Source organism: Crinia signifera, chromosome 8 (assembly GCF_055691185.1).
Source record: "Crinia signifera chromosome 8, ASM5569118v1, whole genome shotgun sequence".
Classification (NCBI taxonomy): domain Eukaryota; kingdom Metazoa; phylum Chordata; class Amphibia; order Anura; family Myobatrachidae; genus Crinia; species Crinia signifera.
In genome coordinates, this window is record NC_139224.1 from 166,716,644 (window position 1) to 166,738,192 (window position 21,549).

The 21,549-nt window shown below is 45.9% G+C and overlaps 1 protein-coding gene across 1 annotated transcript in view; it reads left to right on the forward strand.

Annotated features, from left to right (window-relative positions):
• Nucleotides 1-21,069, forward strand: part of UBE2U (ubiquitin conjugating enzyme E2 U) — a 33,044-nt gene extending 11,975 nt beyond the window's left edge. Inside the window, exons 5-11 of the mRNA XM_083157684.1 lie at nt 5,866-5,963; nt 6,057-6,183; nt 9,196-9,262; nt 15,166-15,254; nt 17,510-17,576; nt 17,873-17,982; nt 20,708-21,069. Of these exons, the coding sequence (XP_083013810.1) occupies nt 5,866-5,963; nt 6,057-6,183; nt 9,196-9,262; nt 15,166-15,254; nt 17,510-17,576; nt 17,873-17,982; nt 20,708-20,898 (749 nt within the window). The 3' untranslated portion in view covers nt 20,899-21,069. The remainder of the gene's footprint in view (nt 1-5,865; nt 5,964-6,056; nt 6,184-9,195; nt 9,263-15,165; nt 15,255-17,509; nt 17,577-17,872; nt 17,983-20,707) is intronic.
• Nucleotides 21,070-21,549: the final 480 nt, after the last annotated feature.

Below are 21,549 nucleotides of genomic sequence, written 5' to 3' on the forward strand. Positions count from 1 at the left end.
GGGGTTCTAATAATTTGTGGCATCATTTTATTTTGGAATTTATACCCTGATGTAGCAGAATGTTGGTTTTTGAAGGCAAGATCAAGTATCAACCTGAAAGAGAGACAGATTCTCTTTGTCGTTTCTCCTTATCTGCTGCACATCTATGTTTAACCAGCTTTGAAATGGGAAGAGATAGAACAACCTGTATCCAATCATATGATGTGAAAATTGGGACTGCAACTGGGTCCCCACCAGTGGCGGATCCAGAGGGGGAACTACAGTGCAGTCCATAATTCAAAAAAGGGAGCCACACCAACTGCCACCACAACCGCTGCCCAACATCACCAGCCGGGACTCACTGGCAGTTGGTGTGATTCCCTTATTTAAATTTTGGACTGTGCTGGGCCCCACCTCTGGATCCGCCACTGCTCCCCGCTATAAGTCAATATCTTGAATCACTGGGAATATACCTACAGCTAGATGGTAATGCAAATCTCCTGTTTGTTATTCCCCCCCTAAAACATTAAGGGCTATTTACAAACCAGTGGGCAAGGGTGTCTACATATCCGTTCATTTTGTGATTTGTACCCGGATCCCGTTCTTTGCATCTGTGCCCCCACCTAAGAAAATATTTTTGCCCCCAGCTTTGCAGACACACATACACATGGTGGAACAAATAAAAACACCACTTTAAAGTCTAAAACTACAAACATTTTGGGACCACTACCATTATTAATCATGTAAATGTTTGCGTTTTTCTCCGTCAGTGACAACCGCATTAACTCCATTCATGGCTTAAATAATGAATCATGGGGGCGAGCTGGCATCTGGAACATATTTACTACATGTGGCACTTCTGTGTGCTTGAAACTTTTTATGAAACAAGTTGAAAGGCGCGATAGATCTGTGTGTAGCAGCACAGATTACAAAGTGACACATATTTCTTTCTTTCTTTGTAACACAGAGAATATATGTGGCTGAGGGCAGTGTCACCAGGAGCTTTCCATGCAAATAGCTCTTCTCTCTCTCTGGCAATTTCTCATGAGGGCAGAATTTACTGTGACACTGTCATGTGATCATTCAGGGCCAATGGAATGAAAGCTGGCAGCAGGATGAGGTCATTGTATGTTCCTCAGGGCACATTGAGCATGCTCTTGCCAGCACCTAGGTTGTTTACGCTCGTTAGTATTATAGATGGCATATTTTCAGAATGCTCCTCAAGAAGAGGCAAATATAGTTTAGTGTATTGATGGGAGAGGGGGAATTAGTGATGTCTCATGCTTCATAAGGGCCCTGCCCACTTCAATTCAGTGATTCATGTTGCATAAGGCCAAAGGATTTAGATGCCCACTGATTTACGGCTGGACCCAGCTGGTTTCGACTGATAAATCTACACTGTCTAGATCAGTGTTTTTCAACCACCGTGCCATGGCGCACTAGTGTGCCTTCCGCTGTTCTCAAGTGTGCCCCCAGATCTAGAGATGCCCAAACCAGTTTACAGCCACCACCAGTTCAACTGTTGTTTACTGGTTTCTTCTTTTCATGTAAAAGGCCAATGTATTTTATTTTTGTTACCTGTGGGGACCGGTGTGATTGTTTTTTTTTTTTATATGGGGGCCAATAGGTTTTTTTTTCCTGTGGGGGCCAATGTGTTTTGCCCTGTGGGGATCTCATAGTGTGCCTTGGCAATATTAAAATCTTATTTATAGTGTGCCGCAAGGTAAAAAGGTTGAAAATCACTGCCCTAGATAGTCAATAGGTCGAAACCAAAAGCCAATTAGGCAATAGGTCAACATGGTCAGAAGACTTGACATGGTCAACAGGTCAAAATGAAAAAGGTTGACCAGGGCCGAAACTAGGGTTTCTGGTGCCCGGGGCAAGACATTCATTTAGTGCCCCCCCCCCCCCCCCCCCCAAAAAAAAATATTTTACACTGTATTCTGAAATGAAATATATATTTATAAATGATCCCTCTAGAAACTATATGAACCTGAAAACAGGGACAGTGCGCGCCGAAGGGCCACTATGAGGGCATGGTCAGCTCTCTAAGAGCTGTAGCCACATGGGGTGCGGCCATAGAAAATGCCAGGGGGGCACCCTGCCCCCCGGCCCAGCCCGCCGCTGCTGACAGCGCCCCCCCCCCCCTCCAGCGCCCGGTGCGCGTGACCCCCCAGCCCCCCCCCTAGTTACGGCCCTGGGTTGACGCATGAAAAGTTTTTTCTTCAATGTTTTGACTTTTTTTTTTTTACTTTTTCGTACTTTACGATCCACGTGGACTACAACTGAGAATGCTAAAGTGGCAGAAGCATGGTGTGCGAAGCGAGTCATGTTAGGGTAAGTTTACACTACTTAGGGGGCCATGTTGACAGTTGTCGACATTGGCGCAAAAACTTTTTAAACCTCCTGTTGAAATATTTTTACGTGTCAACATTTTCCATGTCAACATTTTTACTATGTCGACCTATTGAATGTTGACATGTCCACCTTTTGACCATGTTGACCTATTGCGTTTCGGTCTTTTGACTGTCTATCGAGACACTGTCTATGTAATAATCGACACCCGACCCAGCTTCAGAGAAATTGCCATATCTCAAAGGAGTCTGGACGGTCATCCATTGCATAGCTAACTCTGCAGGGTTTTAGAGATACAGGGGTCTATGTACTAAGCCATGAAGAGGGATTAAGGGGGGAGGGATAAAGTACCAGCCAATCAGCTCCTACCTGACTGTGTAATGAGGAGGAGCGATACAAAGCCATTGGAAGACACAAGATGCTGTGCAAGTCCTGGGTGGGCAGCGGCTATGCAAAATAGGTTAAAGGCCGCAGCTTTATGCAATCGATGCCACACCCACTGTAGCTCCTCCCACATTGCCCACAGCTCTGCATACCCCAAGGGTTCCTGAGCCTATTTTTCAAACAAAAATAGCACTGACCACGTATAAAAAAAACATAGTAATTAAAACATGGTAACTAATTCAAAAAATTAAATCAAGCCGAGCCAAGCAAAATTGACAACATAAGGAATATATTTTTTATTTAATAAAAGCACACACAAGTAAATGTGATGAAACGTTCCAAAATCCTTGAAACCACACAGACGGTCAGTCCAAAACGGCCAAGTTTTTATAATCCTGTCAATGCTCTAAATATTAATAGCTTATAGTCGTTCTGTGAGACAGAGGTTAATCCTTCTATAATTCAGTTTTTGTACAACATGTATAAAGTTGTGGATCTTTCATAAAGTTTTACACCCAGAAACAGAGATGCATTTTGTTAACACTTCAGAATGATACAGTTTGATTCCAGACAATCACTAGATATCCTTAAACCAATCACAGCATTCAGCATTTAACATCTGTCCTTATTCAACCTGGGGAATCCTCAGTATAGGGACTGTCCGCAGTGGCCCTGAGAGGGGTGGTACTCTTATCTCAGGCCCGGGCCTGTCAGAGGGGCCTGCGGGGGCACTCTGCCACCCCCCTCCTTCCCCATTGTAGACAGCATAGAGAGAGAGGAGTGACTCATTGCGCTGGGGAGAGAGGCAGCTGCAGAAACAGTCCCTCCTCTATCTCCCTACGGAATCTGCGGGGAAAGGATATGTACTGTAGCGGGCGTGTGAGGTCCTGCCGGCAATCACCAGTTTCCATGCAGGTCGTGCAAATACCAATTAGGGATGGTCAATGGTCATCAACCATCGATGATTAGAACTCATCGATGGTTTATAGCTAATGTCGAATAGTTTTGCCATCGATGGGGGAGAGCCAGATGATTTCCCATCATCGATGTCAAGCTTAAACAAATAGTTTTGTTTTGCTTTTTCCCCCAAGGAGCTGGGACATGGAGCATAGCTCCGCCCCTGGCAGCTGTGAAGCCCCACCCCCATATTTTGATTGGTCCACAGGCCTGACTGTAAGGAACAGCACCCCCAACACCTATATATATATATATATAGAAATTGGGGTCCTTTAAAACCACTAAACGTAATAAATTGGTGTGCAGACGGGCAACAGGCTCCCAAGAAGAGCAACAAGACTTACTGATATAGGCCCAAAGCCTGCCTGAGGTAACCTAACCCTATGTACAGTACGGCCATCTCACAACACGTTACAGATTACAGGCATGAAAACACGAGGGCTGTGACCAAGGGTCTCCCTACCCGTAGGCTTGTTTCATTTGTGGCAAGAAACATAAAGAGTTAAACAAATGGTAATTTCTATAATGAGAGAATGAGGCGTTCCCAATCTCTGCTAAAACTTATGGCGCAAAAATGACATCCCTGGCGGCGGTAAATTGGGTACAGAAGGATAATAACAGCGGACAATAAGACTTGTTTTAGGGTAGGAGAATCAATAAACGTATTTTTATTTCCCCCTCTCCACTGCATTTCCGCCCCATAGCGCCCTATTAACGAATCCGTGTAGTGCAGCCAGCAAAGTGTTCTGAGACTTGTCATATATCCAAACGGTGACCTTACCGCATTCCAGAACACCATTAGCTCAATCCTCAGCTGGGGATTCACATCTGTCATACTTGATACTTGTTTGGACGGCGTAGCCTAATTTGTCAAAGACAAATATACATTCTCTAATATTATTTACATCCGCCATAAGGGACGCTGAGTAATATTTGACAATTGCTGTTGAGCATTAAAACAGAGGTCCGTATTGAACACCCTTCGCTGACAGAGCGAGATACGAGAGTGGAAAATGCTGAGATGGATCAGCTGCCGCATCACAGAGCAGAGCTACTGAGTATGGTTCCCCGGTCAGGCTCTCCTGGCCGTCTCTAAGTGCCCCCTTTGTCTACATGGAGCGGGGCAGCCATTTTGTCAAAGCAGCCTAACGTGTGCTCGGAGTAAAGTTGGAACTGGTCTACTCATTTGAGAGTTTTTAATTAAGAAATAATAATTATTATTAACAATTTAAAAATATTAAATAAAGTTCTGCGTAAACCCCCCCCCCCACACACACACACACACACACACACACACACACACACACACACACACACACATCTCTCTGTCCTCTTCTCCTCTTGAACCCCACAGTTGCCCTCTATAGCCTCAGCCTCACTATAATATAGAACTAAATGTAAATAATACAACATAGAGTTTCCCAGGATTAACACTTTTATTCAGGGTGGGGTTTTTGTTGCCCTGTGCGTGATCACCGGTACCCCCCACTCACAATAAGGTTTTCCATAATCTCAGGAGCCTTTATTGTCTATTACAGTACCTCTGTATAAAGTGTGATAGCAGGAGAACCATTTATGTGACTGGGCATCAGGCAGCCAGTGAGAGCTGTGATGGGAGGGGCGGTGGCTTCAGTTCTCACTGGCTGCCTGATGCACAGCTCTACTGTGCTTGCTCTAGTCTAGATGGATATTTTAGATTAGCAAACTGTATAATAGGTTTCATTGCCTGCCTCAGGGCCGGTAAGGAGTCCAGGACTTTTGTGATTGGCTTCTTCAAACATCAGAGAATCTTCTGTAGATGTTCTGGCAAACATAACTGATATTTATTAAGCTTTTTGCTCATAGTTCAGCGTCACTTAAAGCTCTATCCGGTAGTTGGGATGATGACTATACTTATTTGTGATAATATTGTATGCTATTTTATTAACAGTATTCACTCTATGGTGGCAAAGGAGTGGGTGGTGCACCTGAGTGGGTGGTGCACCTGCATGGGTGGTGCACCTGAGCGAGTGGTGCACCCTGAAATTAAGTAGCTCTTAGACATGCACTTTTGTTAATTCTAGAGTAATACCTGTATATATATATATATATATATATATATATATATATATATCAGTGGTTATGTAATTTAGTTAGTTTTGGAGAATATATTATGGTGGATTGTCTACCAATTATGAATTTCTCTTACAGTTGATCAAACATCCGGAAAACCTTGCATGGATTTCCTGGATAACCCGGCAGCCTGGAATCCGCATTACACAATGAGTTATATATTACTAGTGATCCAGGTAGGACACGTCGGTCATTTGTATTCTTCATATCCAGGATTTTCCGTGTGCGTCATGATCATCTGCGATGACCTCTTGTTCCATGTAATTTAGTCCATGCTCTCCAATCCCATGATGGAAAACGCTGTGAACACGGAGGCAGCAGCCATTCTAATAAATAATCCGGCCTTGTACAGACGGGTGATTGTGGACTGTGTAAAGATCAGCAAGCAGATTGAGGGTAAGTTCCAGTGCTTTAGGGTCTACTCCTGTATAGATGCAGGTGTGGCTGCTTGGTGGTCAATCAATATTCATGGATAGGCAGCCAATCACTTCAGTAGGAACACACAAAATTATTGATCAGTTTAGGGAGATGCCATTGGTTCCTCACGAACTGACAGAGTCTCCGAATGTTTAGTCAATGGTTGGTTGTTCAATAATTATGGCTGGTACTTTATCTGTATCCAATGCTATATAGATTGTCTCCTACTTTTCTAATTGATTGTCATTAAATAAGAACGCAGAAAGAAGTTATCAATTATACTTCTAAACCATGCAACCCCTTCATCTTCTGCTTTCTTCATACTTAACTTCAGTGTCACCAGCATGGCTGGACAAGGGTTCCGGGAGAAATGGTAATTAGATGTAGTTCCAACCCTTCCACATTGCTGGGCAGATTGCTTAGCTCCTATCCACTATTGGGGGTCCCGTGGCTTAGTCGCAGAGCTCTCCCCATCTACGTGAGCCTCAGGAGAGGTCAACATGGCGGATCTTGGCAGCTCCTCCTGCTGAGCCCACAGGGAGGCCGCTTCTGGCACCGACAAATCTGCAAATGGATTCTGCACAAAGTCCACCAAGAGTACAAGTAATTCTACTTTCCGCCCCGAGATTACAGCTAAGTGTAGAACTTTCCTCTAAAAATATATGATCTGGCAGCTCTTTGCTGGCTGATTGTTTTACTTTCAAGTTCCGTTCCCGAAAAGATATATAAAAGAGAGTTTTCTGACGAGTTTTCTTATCGTGTAACGTGCTGGAAGGAGTTCCAGGTGCTCCTCGGCCTCGGAGACTGTAAGCCAGATGGCCTTAACCCTTGATTGCTCAAGGACGCTACTCTACACGTTTTCCGACCAAAAGCGACTGCAGTTTTTGTGGTTGCCGTTTAATTATGAGGGCTAAACCCTTTTATTTTTTTTTTGAATAATAAAAACTTTTCAACGCCTCTACTGAGGCAAAGTCAAGTTTAAGATTATGGAGTGATGTCAACAAAGAAATTTGTGAACTACATCCAAAAGTTTGGTAAAAATCACAAATATATAGAAAGTTTTTGATACTTAGCCAGAACTAGTGGGGAAGTAAAAGACCCGTAGAGCGTGTCCTGACCTGTCCTGTAACCTCTGAGTAATCCACTGTCTGATACACGCTATATAACCGTACTTGAATATGCTACAATTGAAGAACCTACTTTCTCCAGGTGTTGGGTGCTGGATGTAGAAATGCCCCAACACACCGTGAACAGTCTGATGTCAGTGGATCGGAGATGCCCCTCCAGCCAGCCAATTGGCTAATTTGTGCTGGTAAATTGTAACCAGTGAATAATGTAGAGATGGACTCAGGCCACCTTTGCCTCCTCCTGAGTAGAGATTTCATCTTTTATGGTCTTGTTAGATAGATTCTGCAAGAGAATAAGGCGTATACAGACATTTCATTCTATTGTCTGTCATTAATCAAATAAATGTAAATCGGAGATTGTTTGCTGTGGTACAATGCATTCTGCACCTACTCTAGATGCAGTGCTGGAAATGAGCCCTAAGAAGAGAGCATCAAAATGGGAAGGAGTGGGCTGGGACTCCTTGTAAAATGCTGAGAGGCGGCATTGATGCATCCAGTATTGGGGGCAGTGCAAAATCGAGAGTCTATTTCAAATAACAGGAGATAAAGCCATGGGGGGGGGGGGAGGTGCATCTTTAGTGATGTTCCTTAGGCCAACTTAGAGCTGGAGGTCTTCAGTTCTCAGGCTTTTGATGGGACCCAGTAAGCGGAGGAGTTTTGCTTGCTGGATCAGGAGCTCTCTTAGGATTACGGTACAAAAGTCATAAAGATATTGGACTTCGGTGACATGTACAGATTTATTCAACTCTAGACTGAGGAGGAGAATTCCGGGACCAGGGAGTGTGGAAATATCTCGACATGGACGCCAGGCAGAGGCAACTGCACTTAGAATTAACGTAATTGTCTTCTCATACAACTATAAAACAGTCTGTAAAGGTATTTACATGGTGGTCTAGGGGACTCACAGTTCCTCTGGATACCATCTTAGTTCTACAGTTGAACATAGAGAGTCCACTTGTCTTTGCTGTTGCCATTTCTCCTTTGGTGGCCTCTGTGGACACTTTGGAAGCAGCAGCTACTGTTGAAGTTCCTTCAAACATGTAAAAGTAGAATACTGAACACATAGCTGTTCCATATTGGCTCAGTTCCACAGGAGAACCCATGCTGGATAAGAAGGAAAGATTCTCCAGAACAAGAAGAGGAATATGCTTCAGACAAGGGGAAGGATTTTCATGGAGGCCATTTCTTAATATTTCTCCATTGAAAAGTTCTTTGTTTGTGTCTCCGCCTTCCAGTCTGTCCACATTTTAACCCTCATCACTCCACTCTTAGCTACAGAGATTCGTACAGGGCACCAAGCAGAGCTCAGATGGGTGCTCAAAAGCCTCACTGCTCACTATGTCATGTGATTGTGGTTGTTATGGCAGTCACATGACACTGTGCAGTTATAAACGAGAAAAAGCAGCATGAAGAAACAAATCAATGAACAAATCAATTTGTGAATGACCAAGACTCTTCATATAACCTGCCACACGTGCTTTAAGTTATGTAGCCCAGAAAACAAAACAGTATACTACATGGACATGTGGCTAAAGCAGGGCAAATAGATCTTCTTAAAAAATGCAAGACAAACGCAAAACCCAATAATGGGAAGGGGTCTGATAACAGTTCATGGTTTGTAGAGTCATTCTGTAGCTGTCCACATGCATTAGGAAAAATATAAAACATTTGCAGCAGGTAGGAGTCCAGAAATACACCATATTGGGTGGCTTCAGTTCGGAGGCCAGTAAGTCGTGTTGCGATCAAGTTAGCCGGCGCAGTGCAGGAGCAGTTGCAGCTTACTTACCTCTAATGTATCACAAGATGTTACTGCCGACTGTCAGACAGTCCATGTGTCGGCTAACATGTAATCTGACATTTCCAGCTGGTTCAGCGCAGGACTGCACCACGTCACCAAGGACACCTGACCCCGTCCCTGCACCTGTACACAGGTACGTCATGTCTTTACCTTAATGACCAATTTGTAGTCTAGAAGAAATCTGTTCAGGTGTAAAGTGATCATATTACATCTCACACGCTACTGGGCAAAACCATGCTGCACTGCAGGTGGGGCAGATGTAAGGTGCACAGAGTTTTGGGTGGGGTGTGTTTAACTGAAAACTTAATTGCAGTGTAAAAATAAAGCTGTCTAACATGTGAGGGCTACATGCAAAAGCAGCAAGTATTTACCCTGCATGGAAAAAATTGTAACCCAAGCTTCTCAACCTGACACCAAACACCCCTGACACCGTTTCCCTCACTTTCTAGATCCATAGGATAATACTGTCTCAACTGAGGGGGTTATTCAGACCTGGTCGCAGCTAGCACCAGCCCATACAGCGTGAAATCCGGCCCTGTCTAGCAATTTGCCCATACATCGTCCCATGATCCAGAACTACAGCGCGGTGATCATACACAGGCTCGCACAGGCCTCTGCTGCTGCTTCATGGAAACCTTGTAATGAAACATTTCCAGGAAATCCCCAATCTCAATTTCTCCATCCAAAAGCGTCCTGACAGAGCGCCGGAGCCTCCTGTTCCAGAAGCTGTTGCCTGGTTCCCAGCCCGTACACATTTTTCCTGAGCAAATAAACAAACAGGGAATGTGCATGTCTGCCATACTTGTGTAGCCAATGCTCACGTATAATCCCTCCAGCTAATGCTGCCCCCAGGTGACAGTTTTGTGCTACTACAAGCTGGCATCTCCCTCTGTGCTCAACATAGATCAGTATTACTAAATGTTGAGAACATGGAATTTTTTTATCCCAACCCCTCCAACTCAACTCAGGGAATAAAGAATTACACCCCCCCCCCCCCCCCCCCCCCACCACCACCACTACCACCTAATATAGTAGATAACAAGGTAGGCCTCATCCTGTATACAGAGACTGCACCTGCGCTGTATGGAACATCAGGTGAGTGAATGTACCCCATACTTGCCTACATTTGAAAACTAGTTTTAGGGAGATTTTAGTTGGTAGTAAAATTCTGCACAGCGTCATGCTCCACCCAAAGGGTGTGTCTAGTTCCATATAAGGAGAGATTGTAAAGAGATTGTGAACGTGGCACCTAGAAGCGTGGGTGTGTACTGCTACATCTGAGAGGAATCTTGTAAAATGACTTATATCCAAATGTAGATGAGCCCCAAAGCCGTTAGTAAGAGATACTATACTTGGTAAAGTGCTGGGAAATGGTGCTGATGATTCAATGTAACTGTATCTATCTCTCATTCCTTTTTTTCCCCAAAAATGTAACCGTGTAATGTGGGCTAGGTGACATGAGGGAGATTGCTAGACTAATGAGGGAGAGAGGGAGATTGCTGCTATGTCAGGGAGTCTCCTGCAGAATGCAGGAAGGGAGGTAACTATGGTGTAACAGTGTAATGTGGGCTAGGGGACATGAGGGAGATTGCTAGACTAATGAGGGAGAGAGGGAGATTGCTGCTATGTCAGGGAGTCGCCTGCAGAATGCAGGAGGGGAGGTAACTATGATGTAACAGTGTAATGTGGGCTAGGTGACATGAGGGAGATTGCTAGACTAATGAGGGAGAGAGGGAGATTGCTGCTATGTCAGGAGTCTCCTGCAGAAGGCAGGAGGGGAAGTAACTATGATGTAACAGTGTAATGTGGGCTAGGTGACATGAGGGAGATTGCTAGACTAATGAGGGAGAGAGGGAGATTGCTGCTATTTCAGGGAGTCTCCTGCAGAATGCAGGAGGGGAGGTAACTATGATGTAACCGTGTAATGTGGGCTAGGTGACATGAGGGAGATTGCTAGACTAATGAGGGAGAGAGGGAGATTGCTGCTATGTCAGGGAGTCTCCTGCAGAATGCAGGAGGGGAGCTAACTATAATGTAACAGTGTAATGTGGGCTAGGTGACATGAGGGAGATTGCTAGACTAATGAGGGAGAGAGGGAGATTGCTGCTATGTCAGGGAGTCTCCTGCAGAATGCAGGAGGGGAGGTAACCATGATGTAACAGTGTAATGTGGGCTAGGTGACATGAGGGAGATTGCTAGACTAATGAGGGAGAGAGGGAGATTGCTGGTATGCCAGGGAGTCTCCTGCAGAATGCAGGAGGGGAGCTTACTATAATGTAACAGTGTAATGTGGGCTAGGTGACATGAGGGAGATTGCTAGACTAATGAGGAAGAGAGGGAGATTGCTGCTATGTCAGGGAGTCTCCTGCAGAATGCAGGAGGGGAGCTAACTATAATGTAACAGTGTAATGTGGGCTAGGTGACATGAGGGAGATTGCTAGACTAATGAGGGAGAGAGGGAGATTGCTGCTATGTCAGGGAGTCTCCTGCAGAATGCAGGAGGGTATGCAACTATGATGTACCCACGATTGGGCATATGTAATATCTGCCAACCAGAAGACTACAGCATGGCATTCTACATCCCGCTGTCTTCCCCTGCTTTGTGCAATGGTGTACTCCCTTGTTGTTGTTGAAGGGTCCTGTGCCCATCAGATCAGTTGGTTACACATCTCTGTCATGTGTATCCAGCCTCACTGTGTGCCATATACCCAGGACTAAGCCAGGGCGACCTCTGGGTCTTGGTACGTCTGTGCCCCCCCCCCCCCCCACACACACACACACACCACCCCACATGTAGAAGAGGGGTTTCCAGCTGTATAGAACTACAAGTCCCAGTATGTCAGTCAAAATGTCAACATGATTTTTTCAGTTTTTTAATTAAATATCGACATAGTTGACATGGACACTGACAAAGTGTAACGCGTCCCCTCCCATGGCTCGCTACGCTTGACATGCTTCGGGCACGGTGCCATGCTGCGCTCGGCACACTCCTTTATTCTCCACCATTCCATAGTGGATGGTAGGGCATAAAATACCACCTGTTGGCAAATGTCGGCTCAAAAAAAAAAAAGGTGCAAAACTCATGTTGATGTTTTGACTGTCGACTTAATGCTTGTGTCGATCTTCCGACACTGTCGACCTTTGCCTACTTCAGGTGTCAACCTAAGCCCTGTCGACCTTCAGTAGTCGACACAGTGCATGTCAACCTAAATAGGGTTGACCTAGTGACCTTATCCCACCCTGACAGCCAGAGGCTGCACAGCTGGGGAGTCACAGGGTGTGATAAAGTGAAAACAACTGCGCACACTGCAGGGTAGAGAACGTCCAGGACATCATTTATCATCAGAGCACAGGGCAGATACTTTGTATATACATTCCTTCCTTAGCCCCTGATTTATTCCCTCCAAACTTTTTAACTGTTTCGTCCCGTTCTCATTGTTCTTACATGGCCGCTCACTGAGTGTCTCAGAGGTTCTGGTGCTGTTCCCAAATACTCGCATGTAGTTCAGGAACTTGTCAAGACACCAGGTTCCCTGCACCCCATTTACTGAAACCCCAACCACACGGCGCGTTTCATTGTGCACTAATACCCCTCATAAACCACGGCACACATAGGAGATCCTGGTGATTTTTTTTTCTCTCTCCACTTTATCTCACAGCACTGAGGTCATGGGTTCCATTCCCACCATGGCTGTAACTGTGCGGAGTTTGTATATTCTCCCCGTGCTTGCGTGGGTTTCCTCCGGGTGCTCCGGTTTCCTCCCACAATCCAAAAATATACTGGTAGGCTAATTGGCTCCCAACAAAATTAACCCTAGAATGTCTGTGTGCGTGTACATGTGGTAGGGAATATAGATTGTAAGTTCCACTGGGGCAGGGACTGATGTGAATGTTCAAATATTCTCTGTACAGCGCTGCGGAATATGTGTGCGCTATAAAAATAAATGGTATTAAATAAATAAACAAACTATAAACTGGGCAAATATAAATGTAACATCATAGACTATGTTCCCTTTAGTAATAAAAGCTTAATTTTATTTTTCACTTTTTTTTATCCTAATTTAGGGGGTTATACACACCCCACCCAAATCAAACTCTCTCTGCACGTGTTACATCTTCCCCCTATGCAACGCAGCATGGTTTTAAAGCTGAATAAAGCCCTATGTGTTCGTTTCTTGTGGCTGTTTTAGTACATTGCTCAGAATGAGCCAAGAACGGATCTTTGCCATCTATAAGTCCTTTTGCGTAATGGAAATGCCATACGCCCATTTATCACATTTAAGTAACCTCACACACCCCAGACTATAATGTCATTTCTGCCCAGCTGAATAAAACGAGGCACACAAAGGTAATTCACTAGGAATATCTTCAGTCTGCCCAACATTTCCCTACTGCCCGTGCAGACAGCTGTTTCTCCCTGAGAGCGCCTGTCCTGAGTGTAAACCATGAACGCTGCTAACGGAGGAGCACTTGGAAACAATCCAGGTGTCTGGTGGGTTAATAAGGGGCTTTTGTGTTTGGCCTAGGTGGTGAGGCTCTTTTGTGCCAATTCAATTAGGGCTCGTGTGGCGCTGAATATCTGGAAACGCACATAGTTTCCGATTACAGCATGCCAGGTTTTCCTGTGCACCTCTATGGGTTGCTGACTGAGTGAAGGCTTCACCACATAATCCTGATTACTAACACTTTAGGTCAGGCATGTCCAACCTTGGCCCTCCCATCATGCCACAGTTTTGCTATGAGGGAATGCTTAAACTATTGCAAGGCATGCTGGGATGTGTAGTTTCACAACAGCTGAAGGGACAAGGTTGGACGTGCCTGCTCTATGTCAATCATTTTATTTTTCATTTCTTACTGCTTGTTCTCTACCCCCTTTTGCTCACCTACAAGGTCCAGGTTTGAGTGATATCCAGGCTTGAGCACAGAACAAAGTCATTTTTAAGTCACTAATAAAGTCACCTGTGCTGAGGTACTAATGACATCACCTGTGCTCAAGTATAGCTATCCCTAGAACCTGGACTGTCAATTGGGAACGAGGTTTAGGGCCTTATTCTGGTTCACTCTCAGAGGCAAATTCCTTCTCAAATGGACAAAACCATGTGCACTGCAGGTGGGGCAGATGTAACATGTGCAGAGAGAATTCGATTTGGGTGGGGTTTTTCTTCAAAGTGAGATCTATATTTCAGTGTAGAAATAAAGTAGTCAGTATTTACCCTGCACAGAAACAAAATAACGCACCCAAATCTAATTCTGTCTGCACATGTTACATCTGCCCCACCTGCAGTGCACATGGTTTTGTCTATTTGAGAAGGAATTTGCCTCTGAGAGTGAACCAGAATAAGGCCCTTAGTGAGGTAAAAGAAAAAACTGTCCAATCTTGGATTACCGTACTTACCTGTGTGGTGGGGTAGAGACTAGATCCCCTTCAGTTTTGATTACAGGATGTGATGTTCAGTGAGGGCGGAAGTTGTTAGATGCCCTCACAACGTTTTTTATTTTAGATGTAATTCACCTAGGTGTAGGTTATTTTGTTTTATTTTACCTGCATTGTACGCTCGCACGCTTCGCTCGCCCCAGATTTATATTCCCCCTCCAGGTATACGTGGACCCAGGGCATGATGGGAAAATTGTCAAAACTGAAGGGGATCTAGACACTACCATGTGGGGGGTCTTTGCAGCTCCTGGTAAACTCTCCTCCATCTGGGAGGCTCGAGATGCTGGGAGATGTAGTTCTCCCACTGGCCATCTATGTTCCCCTGTAGAGAGCACAGCCTGTATAACAGTAGTCTTCTTATCTCAGTGTCTGTATGACAGAAGATAAGAACACTTGGCCAATCTAGTATTTAGTTGAACACACAAAAAGGATAATACGAAGCTTTAAAATCTTTAACCTGTAATCCAGGCAAAGCGCCACAAAGTGCCTCCACTGTACAGGCCACAAATAGAGGAAACTACGTTCTATATATTCCGTACATGTAACAAAAGGGAAATTAGGTGGTACTTCTGCAGGTGACATGTGGGTGCTTGTTTTCACAGGAGGATAAAACCAGTCTCTTTTGAAGAATATCACAGGAACTGGAGCGAAATTGCTACTTCAAAATCGGCACAAGATCTGAGATCTCCGCGTAAGATAAGATTTCTTTGTTCATCTCTGACATCACACACACATCATATTTGTACATTATATATTGGAATATTTCTGGAAAAGTGCACAATTCTGATACATTGTACATAAGTAAGTATAGACTAACTTTAAAAACCACAGTTATAATTATACTGACAGGGAGAAATATTGGGAGAATGGAGAGTCAGTGGGCGACAGGGAGAGATAGTGTGAGATGGAGAGTCAGTGGGTGACAGAAAGATATAGGGGAGATGGAGAGGCAGTGGGTGACAGGGAAAGATAGTGTGAGATGGAGAAACAGTGGGTGACAGGGAGAGAGCGGGAGATGGAGAGGCAGTGGGTGACAGGGAGAGAGCGGGAGATGGAGAGGCAGTGGGTGACAGGGAGAGATCTGAGATGGAGAGGCAGTGGGTGACGGAGAAATAGTGTGAGATGGAGAAGCAGTGGGTGACAGGGAGAAATAGTGGGAGATGGAGAGGCAGTGGGTGACAAGAGAGGTGATGGGGAGAAATAGACAGCGATGGAGAGACAGTGGTTGACAGGGAGAGATGGTGGGAGAGGGGGAGGAGGCAGTGGATGACAGGGAGAGGCAGTGGGTGACAGGGAGAGATAGTGTGAGATGGAGAGTCAGTGGGTGACAGAAAGAGATAGGGGGAGATGGAGAGGCAGTCGGTGACAGGGAAAGATAGTGTGAGATGGAGAGGCAGTGGGTGACAGGGAGAGAGCGGGAGATGGAGAGGCAGTGTGTGACAGGAAGAGATAGTGGGTGACAGGGGGAGATAGTCTGAGATGGAGAGGCAGTGTGTGAGACAGGGAGAGATAGTGTGAGATGGAGAGGCAAAGGGTGACAGGGAGAAATAGTGGGAGATGTAGAGGCAGTGGGTGACAAGAGAGGTGATGGGGAGAAATAGACAGAGATGGAGAGACAGTGGGTGACAGGGTTAGATGGTGGGAGAGGGGGAGGAGGCAGTGGGTGGCAGGGAGAGGCAGTATGTGATATACATGGAAGCACTGGGCTGGATGGGAAGGGAGATTTAGCTGCAGTCGGATGAATGAGGTGACTGTGAACTTGCTGGGGGAGTTCTTACTGAGGGGCAGTTAGATAGGGGTAGTGGGCTAGTTGGGGGAGGGAAGAGGGACACAGGGCTTGCACGGCGTACACACTGGAATATGGGTGTAAATGAGATGGAGAAGGACACTGGGTTGGATGGGGGCACCAGGCAGGGTGAGATGGGGCAGTGAGATGGGGCAGCATGGAACTCAGCACAGGGAGGGCCCAACTCCAGCCCCCGGCCTCACTGACTCTCCCCAGGCCTCACTGACTCTCCTCTCCCCCCGCCCCCACCACCCCCCCCCACCGCAAATGGCGCCGCAAATGGCTGCCTCGGATCTGTGCACTCAGCCACATGTAATCCTCTTATCCCCTGTCCCCCTTGTGATAATTGTACTGTCTCTGCTTTAACTGAAATGCCTCTGCTCATGCTGTTACCTTCCAGGCTGCTGCAGCGACCAGTGGCGCCGCTGATGGCTGCCTAGGCGCTGTGCAGCCTGGCGGGTATATGTTCTCTATGTGCCAGTATACTGTCCCTGCTTATATTGTAATCTACCTGGCTGCTGAAGCGACCAGTGGCGCCACGGATGGCTGCCTAGGCGCTGTGCAGCTCGGCGGGTATGTGTTCCTTGTGTGATACCGTTCTGTACCTGCTTTTACTGCTACCTACCCGAGCTGGTGCAGCGACCAGTGGCGCCGCAGATGGCTGCCTAGGCGCTGTGCTGCTTGGCGGGTATGTGTTCCCCGCATGTAATGTCTCAATGTAAAGTATGTAATCCCCCCCCCCCCTTTCATCCCTGCTGATGCTGTACTGTATATCCACAAAAAATTCCTAGTGTGCGCAAGCACACATGGCCAATAAAGTTGATTCTATTCTATTCTATTCTATTCTATGGGGCAGTGAGATAGTAGTGCGAGGAAGGAACATTTGGCTGAACGAGAAGGGATCACTGTGATTGGACTGCGCATACCCACAGTAATCCAACTAGAATTCCCCACCTAGAATGACGATAACAGACGAGAGGCGGTAACACGGGATTTCCAGTTTGTTTTTATAGATTTTAAAATCTCACATTAGATTGTTATATCATCTGTTTCTCTGCTGTTATTTATGGAGTATTATTCCAATGTACAGGACCACAATAACACAATGCGTAATATAATAAAAGTCCTCTCATTCCCAGTTGTGTAACTTTCTATGGCAGGATTGAAAGACCCGGAACCAAGGGCGTTGTACCGGGAAGAGGAAGCGATAAGGACCGATAACAAGACGTGGGTACCAATAACTCCTGATTACGTACTGTACATTGTATGTACTCTACTCTGCCCAATCCCAGCTGCTTTATAGATTACCTGAAATAGGGATTATCGGTCCCTCTGACCACACCCATATACTGCGTTAGTAATGCTGCCTGCTGTATTCTCTTGTGCTATGGTCAATGACAGTGTTCTCTGTGAATGCCATGTCTATGTATCCATAGGGATCAATCATCCCTATCCCAAATTATATATTGCTGTATTTATGAGAATTCCTGGTATATACTGTGATTCATGTCTTTTATTTGCAGATTCAGAACCATTTTCTGTGGCCTTGTTTGGGACAATACGAGAACAATGCATTCAGAACATCCGGAGAGAAAGGCTGACGCTCATCGCTGTGTGGTCTGCAGACTGTCAGGTACCTCACGATGCCTCTCTGATACCTCCTGTGATAGAGGGACATGGGAACATGGTTATTATAAAGGGCGGACGACCCCCCAATATTTATAATCCTTATAACAGCCTCAAATGATTCTATATTCACATAAGAGCGGTGGTCTTGCCCCCAACAATGCTGAAAATGGGGGCGTGGCCTTGTGATCTCATCATTGCTGCAAAGCCGCTCCCCCTTTCCTAGAGGTCACACCCCTTTCCGGGGCTGCACTCAGTTGTCCCATCGGTAGATGCTGAGATGTTGGGAGATATTCGAATATCATAATATCATCCTGGAGAGCTGACACCTATAGATGTCACCAGTGTTGGGATGGCTATCAGTGAGTTACTCATCGATGTTCACCATAGATGTACCATTGATAGGTATCCTCGATGGTGTAAAACCATTTGCAAGGGTACCATTGATGGATTGACCAACCGATGGTAACCCCTACTTTACAATTCAGTAGGCCATGAGCAAAGGAGAGCCTGGGGGTGGAGCTTCATGGAGGGGTGAAGCTAAAATATATCATCTATATATATATATGTCTAGTGTCGGTGAGTCTCTGAAACACTGCCATCTGCTGGCAGAGAGTGAAACTACATTTCTTTCTCACACATTTCGCACAAACACAGAAGGTAGCTGACTAGCTTTCAAAGCTTTTGCTTCGAGTGGGCTTACTAGTATATATATATATATTTGTTCAACAGTATTCAACATTGGTCATAGATCATTAACGATTTTGAAGCAATGATCGCGGGTAGTTGGATTTCCTTCTTGTCTTTTGTTACATTATTTTGCCTTTGTTGCACTGGTAAATCATTTAAACCAGGCATGTCCAACGTTGGCCCTCCAGATGTTGTGAAACTACACATCCCAGCATGCTTTGCCACAGTTTTGCTATTAGAGAATGCTAAAACGATTGCAAAGCATTCTGTGATGTGTAGTTTCAAAACATCTGGAGGGCCAACGTTGGACATGCCTGATTTAAACAATGTGTCTGTAATTCTTCCAAATGAACAGCAGAGGGCAGGGTTGTTACTTGTCTACCTTAGGTGAAATCTTGCCTTTTTGTCAGCTTCCTGTGTACACATTAAGGGTACCTACACACCAGTGAATTGCTGAACATTCTGTTGTGAATGTACTTGTTGGGGTAAATTTACTAAGCTCCCCTGTAGCTCGGCTGGTCATGATCGCTAATGGGTTTAAAATGCAAAGTAATTTCCTGTAATTTACTAAGCTGCGGTGTTCTACAAGTACATGCTGGTACTTGGAGAGCCACAAGTACCAGAATGCAGTGCGATTTCCCCTGACGCCCTGTAGCTAATCTGCCACTGCAGCACACACACACAGTGAAAGTAAGTTTATTAAACATACATGCACACCAACATACACATATATATACTCACCTCCGATCCCACGTCGCCCATCAGTCCTCTTCTCCAGAATCCATAAGGGTACCTGGGGGTAACACGACTTTATTGTGGGGGTCCCCAAACCATACCTCCCAACTTTAGCCCTGATCAAATCCGCGCGAGCGCCCGAAAGGGGGCGGGGCGTATGCAAATGAGGGTGCGGCTTATGCTAATTAGCCGCGACCTCATTTTCATACGAGAATAGATGCTGTGCGCATGCACACAGCGTCTATTCTACTAGATTGGGGGGTCTTCCAACTGCCACCCCCCGCAGCGGGACAATGCCTGCCGTGGGTGGGACAGCGGGACAGGACCCGAAAATCGGGACTGTCCCGCTGTAATCGTTACAGTTTGGAGGTATGCCCAAACCCCCAGGGACCCCGGTCATGGCTGACTTGTTGGTGGGTTCAAGTGAAGGCCGCAGTGACCAATATAAATGTGTCCCCCGGCTGTCTCATTAACTTACTGACTAGTGGAGCCCGATGCTGATTTTAAAAGAATACAGGGGACCCCTACATAGTTTTGCCCCATATTTTTGGAACCAAGTCCAAGAGCCCGGTGCTGGTTCTTTTAATACAGGGAGACCCTACGCAATTTTTCAAAGGGGGCTGGTTACAGTATATATAAGAGGGTGGTCCTCCTGATGCCCCTCCTCCATAGAGTTTGCTGATATGAATGATGTTAATTCTGGTGATGTCCTGGTGCCTACAGAAAGTCCTGCTGAGTTGGGCCGATGGGCTATTGATTCGTACATGTCCGTTTTGTTGTTATTTTAATTTGTTTTTGAGGGTTTTTTGGTTTAGTAAATTACCCAGATTACCCAATCTTGAATGGACACAAAGGGGTCAATCCTATTAACTCCAAAGGGTGCGGATGATTAGCGAGTTGGGAATCATCACAACACCGTTTTGACGCTATGGGGGCATGACCCAGAGGCTCTGTGAGCCTCTGGCCATGCCCCCATTCCCCTGGTTGCGGGAATAGACTCCCAACAGCCCCCCCCCCTCACCGTGGGACTGCTGGCCGCGGGAGGGACGCGGGAATGTCCCCGAAAACCGGGACATTCCCGCGGTTTTCGGGACTGTTGGGAGGTATGCATCATGCCTTGCCACAGTTTTGCTATTAGGGAATGCTAAAACTATGGCAAGGCATGCTGGGATGTGTAGTTTCACTACAGCTGGAGGGCCACAGTTTGGACAGGCCTGGTTTAGTGTGTAGCCAGCATTAGACCTAGATGTGCTTATTAAATATCTATGAAAATGATCTTTAACCTTGTAACTATTTCCCCCATTTAGAGAGTTTCACTTTGGAATACGCGGAGCATGCAGCGCACACAGAACCGGATCCGGAGAAAGGGTCCTATCGCCACACAGACCCTGTGACGTCATATCGGGGATCCGCAAGGGGTGGAGAACCGCAGGAAGAGGAAGTGGACAATTTGGTGGCCTGGGCTGACACCCTCAGTACTGATCTACTGGAAGACTGAGCGCGGGTATTACTGTGTATTCACCAGACAGAGAGACTGGTTCTTTAAGTACGTACTGGATGAAGTACCACTCATGTCCCATAGGTGGCAGACTGGCCGTGCTGTAACATAATGACTACCTCTCAAACACCAATCAATCTTGTGAGATATCTATGAATGTAATAAAGTATGTGAGCAATTGCCTCGGGTTCATTTAATTGATCAGATCCCTGAGTCGCCAGGTGAGTAGCAGGTGAGTAGCTGGCAGGTGAGTCGCCAGGTGAGTAGCTGGCAGGTGAGTCCCCAGGTGAGTAGCAGGCAGGTGAGTTACACTGATGATGATATTCAGTGTCCGATTCATTCATGTTCCAGATGGTGACTGAAACAAGAAATAGATGGCGTTTTTATCACTGATACCTATTAGAGAGATAAAGTATAGAGAGAGAGAGAGCAAACCAGCCAGCTCTTAACTGTCACTTTCCAAACAAAGCCTGTAATGTGTCCATTAGGAGCTGATTGGCTGGTATTTATCCATACTGGACTACATTCCCAGAGCGGCCCACCCGAATCCTGCCCCAGTTCCCGAAACCCTGGCACACTCCCTGTAGCCATCCACAAAAGGAGGCGGTTCAGGGGTGGCAATGATGCGATTCAGCACGGAAAATCTCAGCA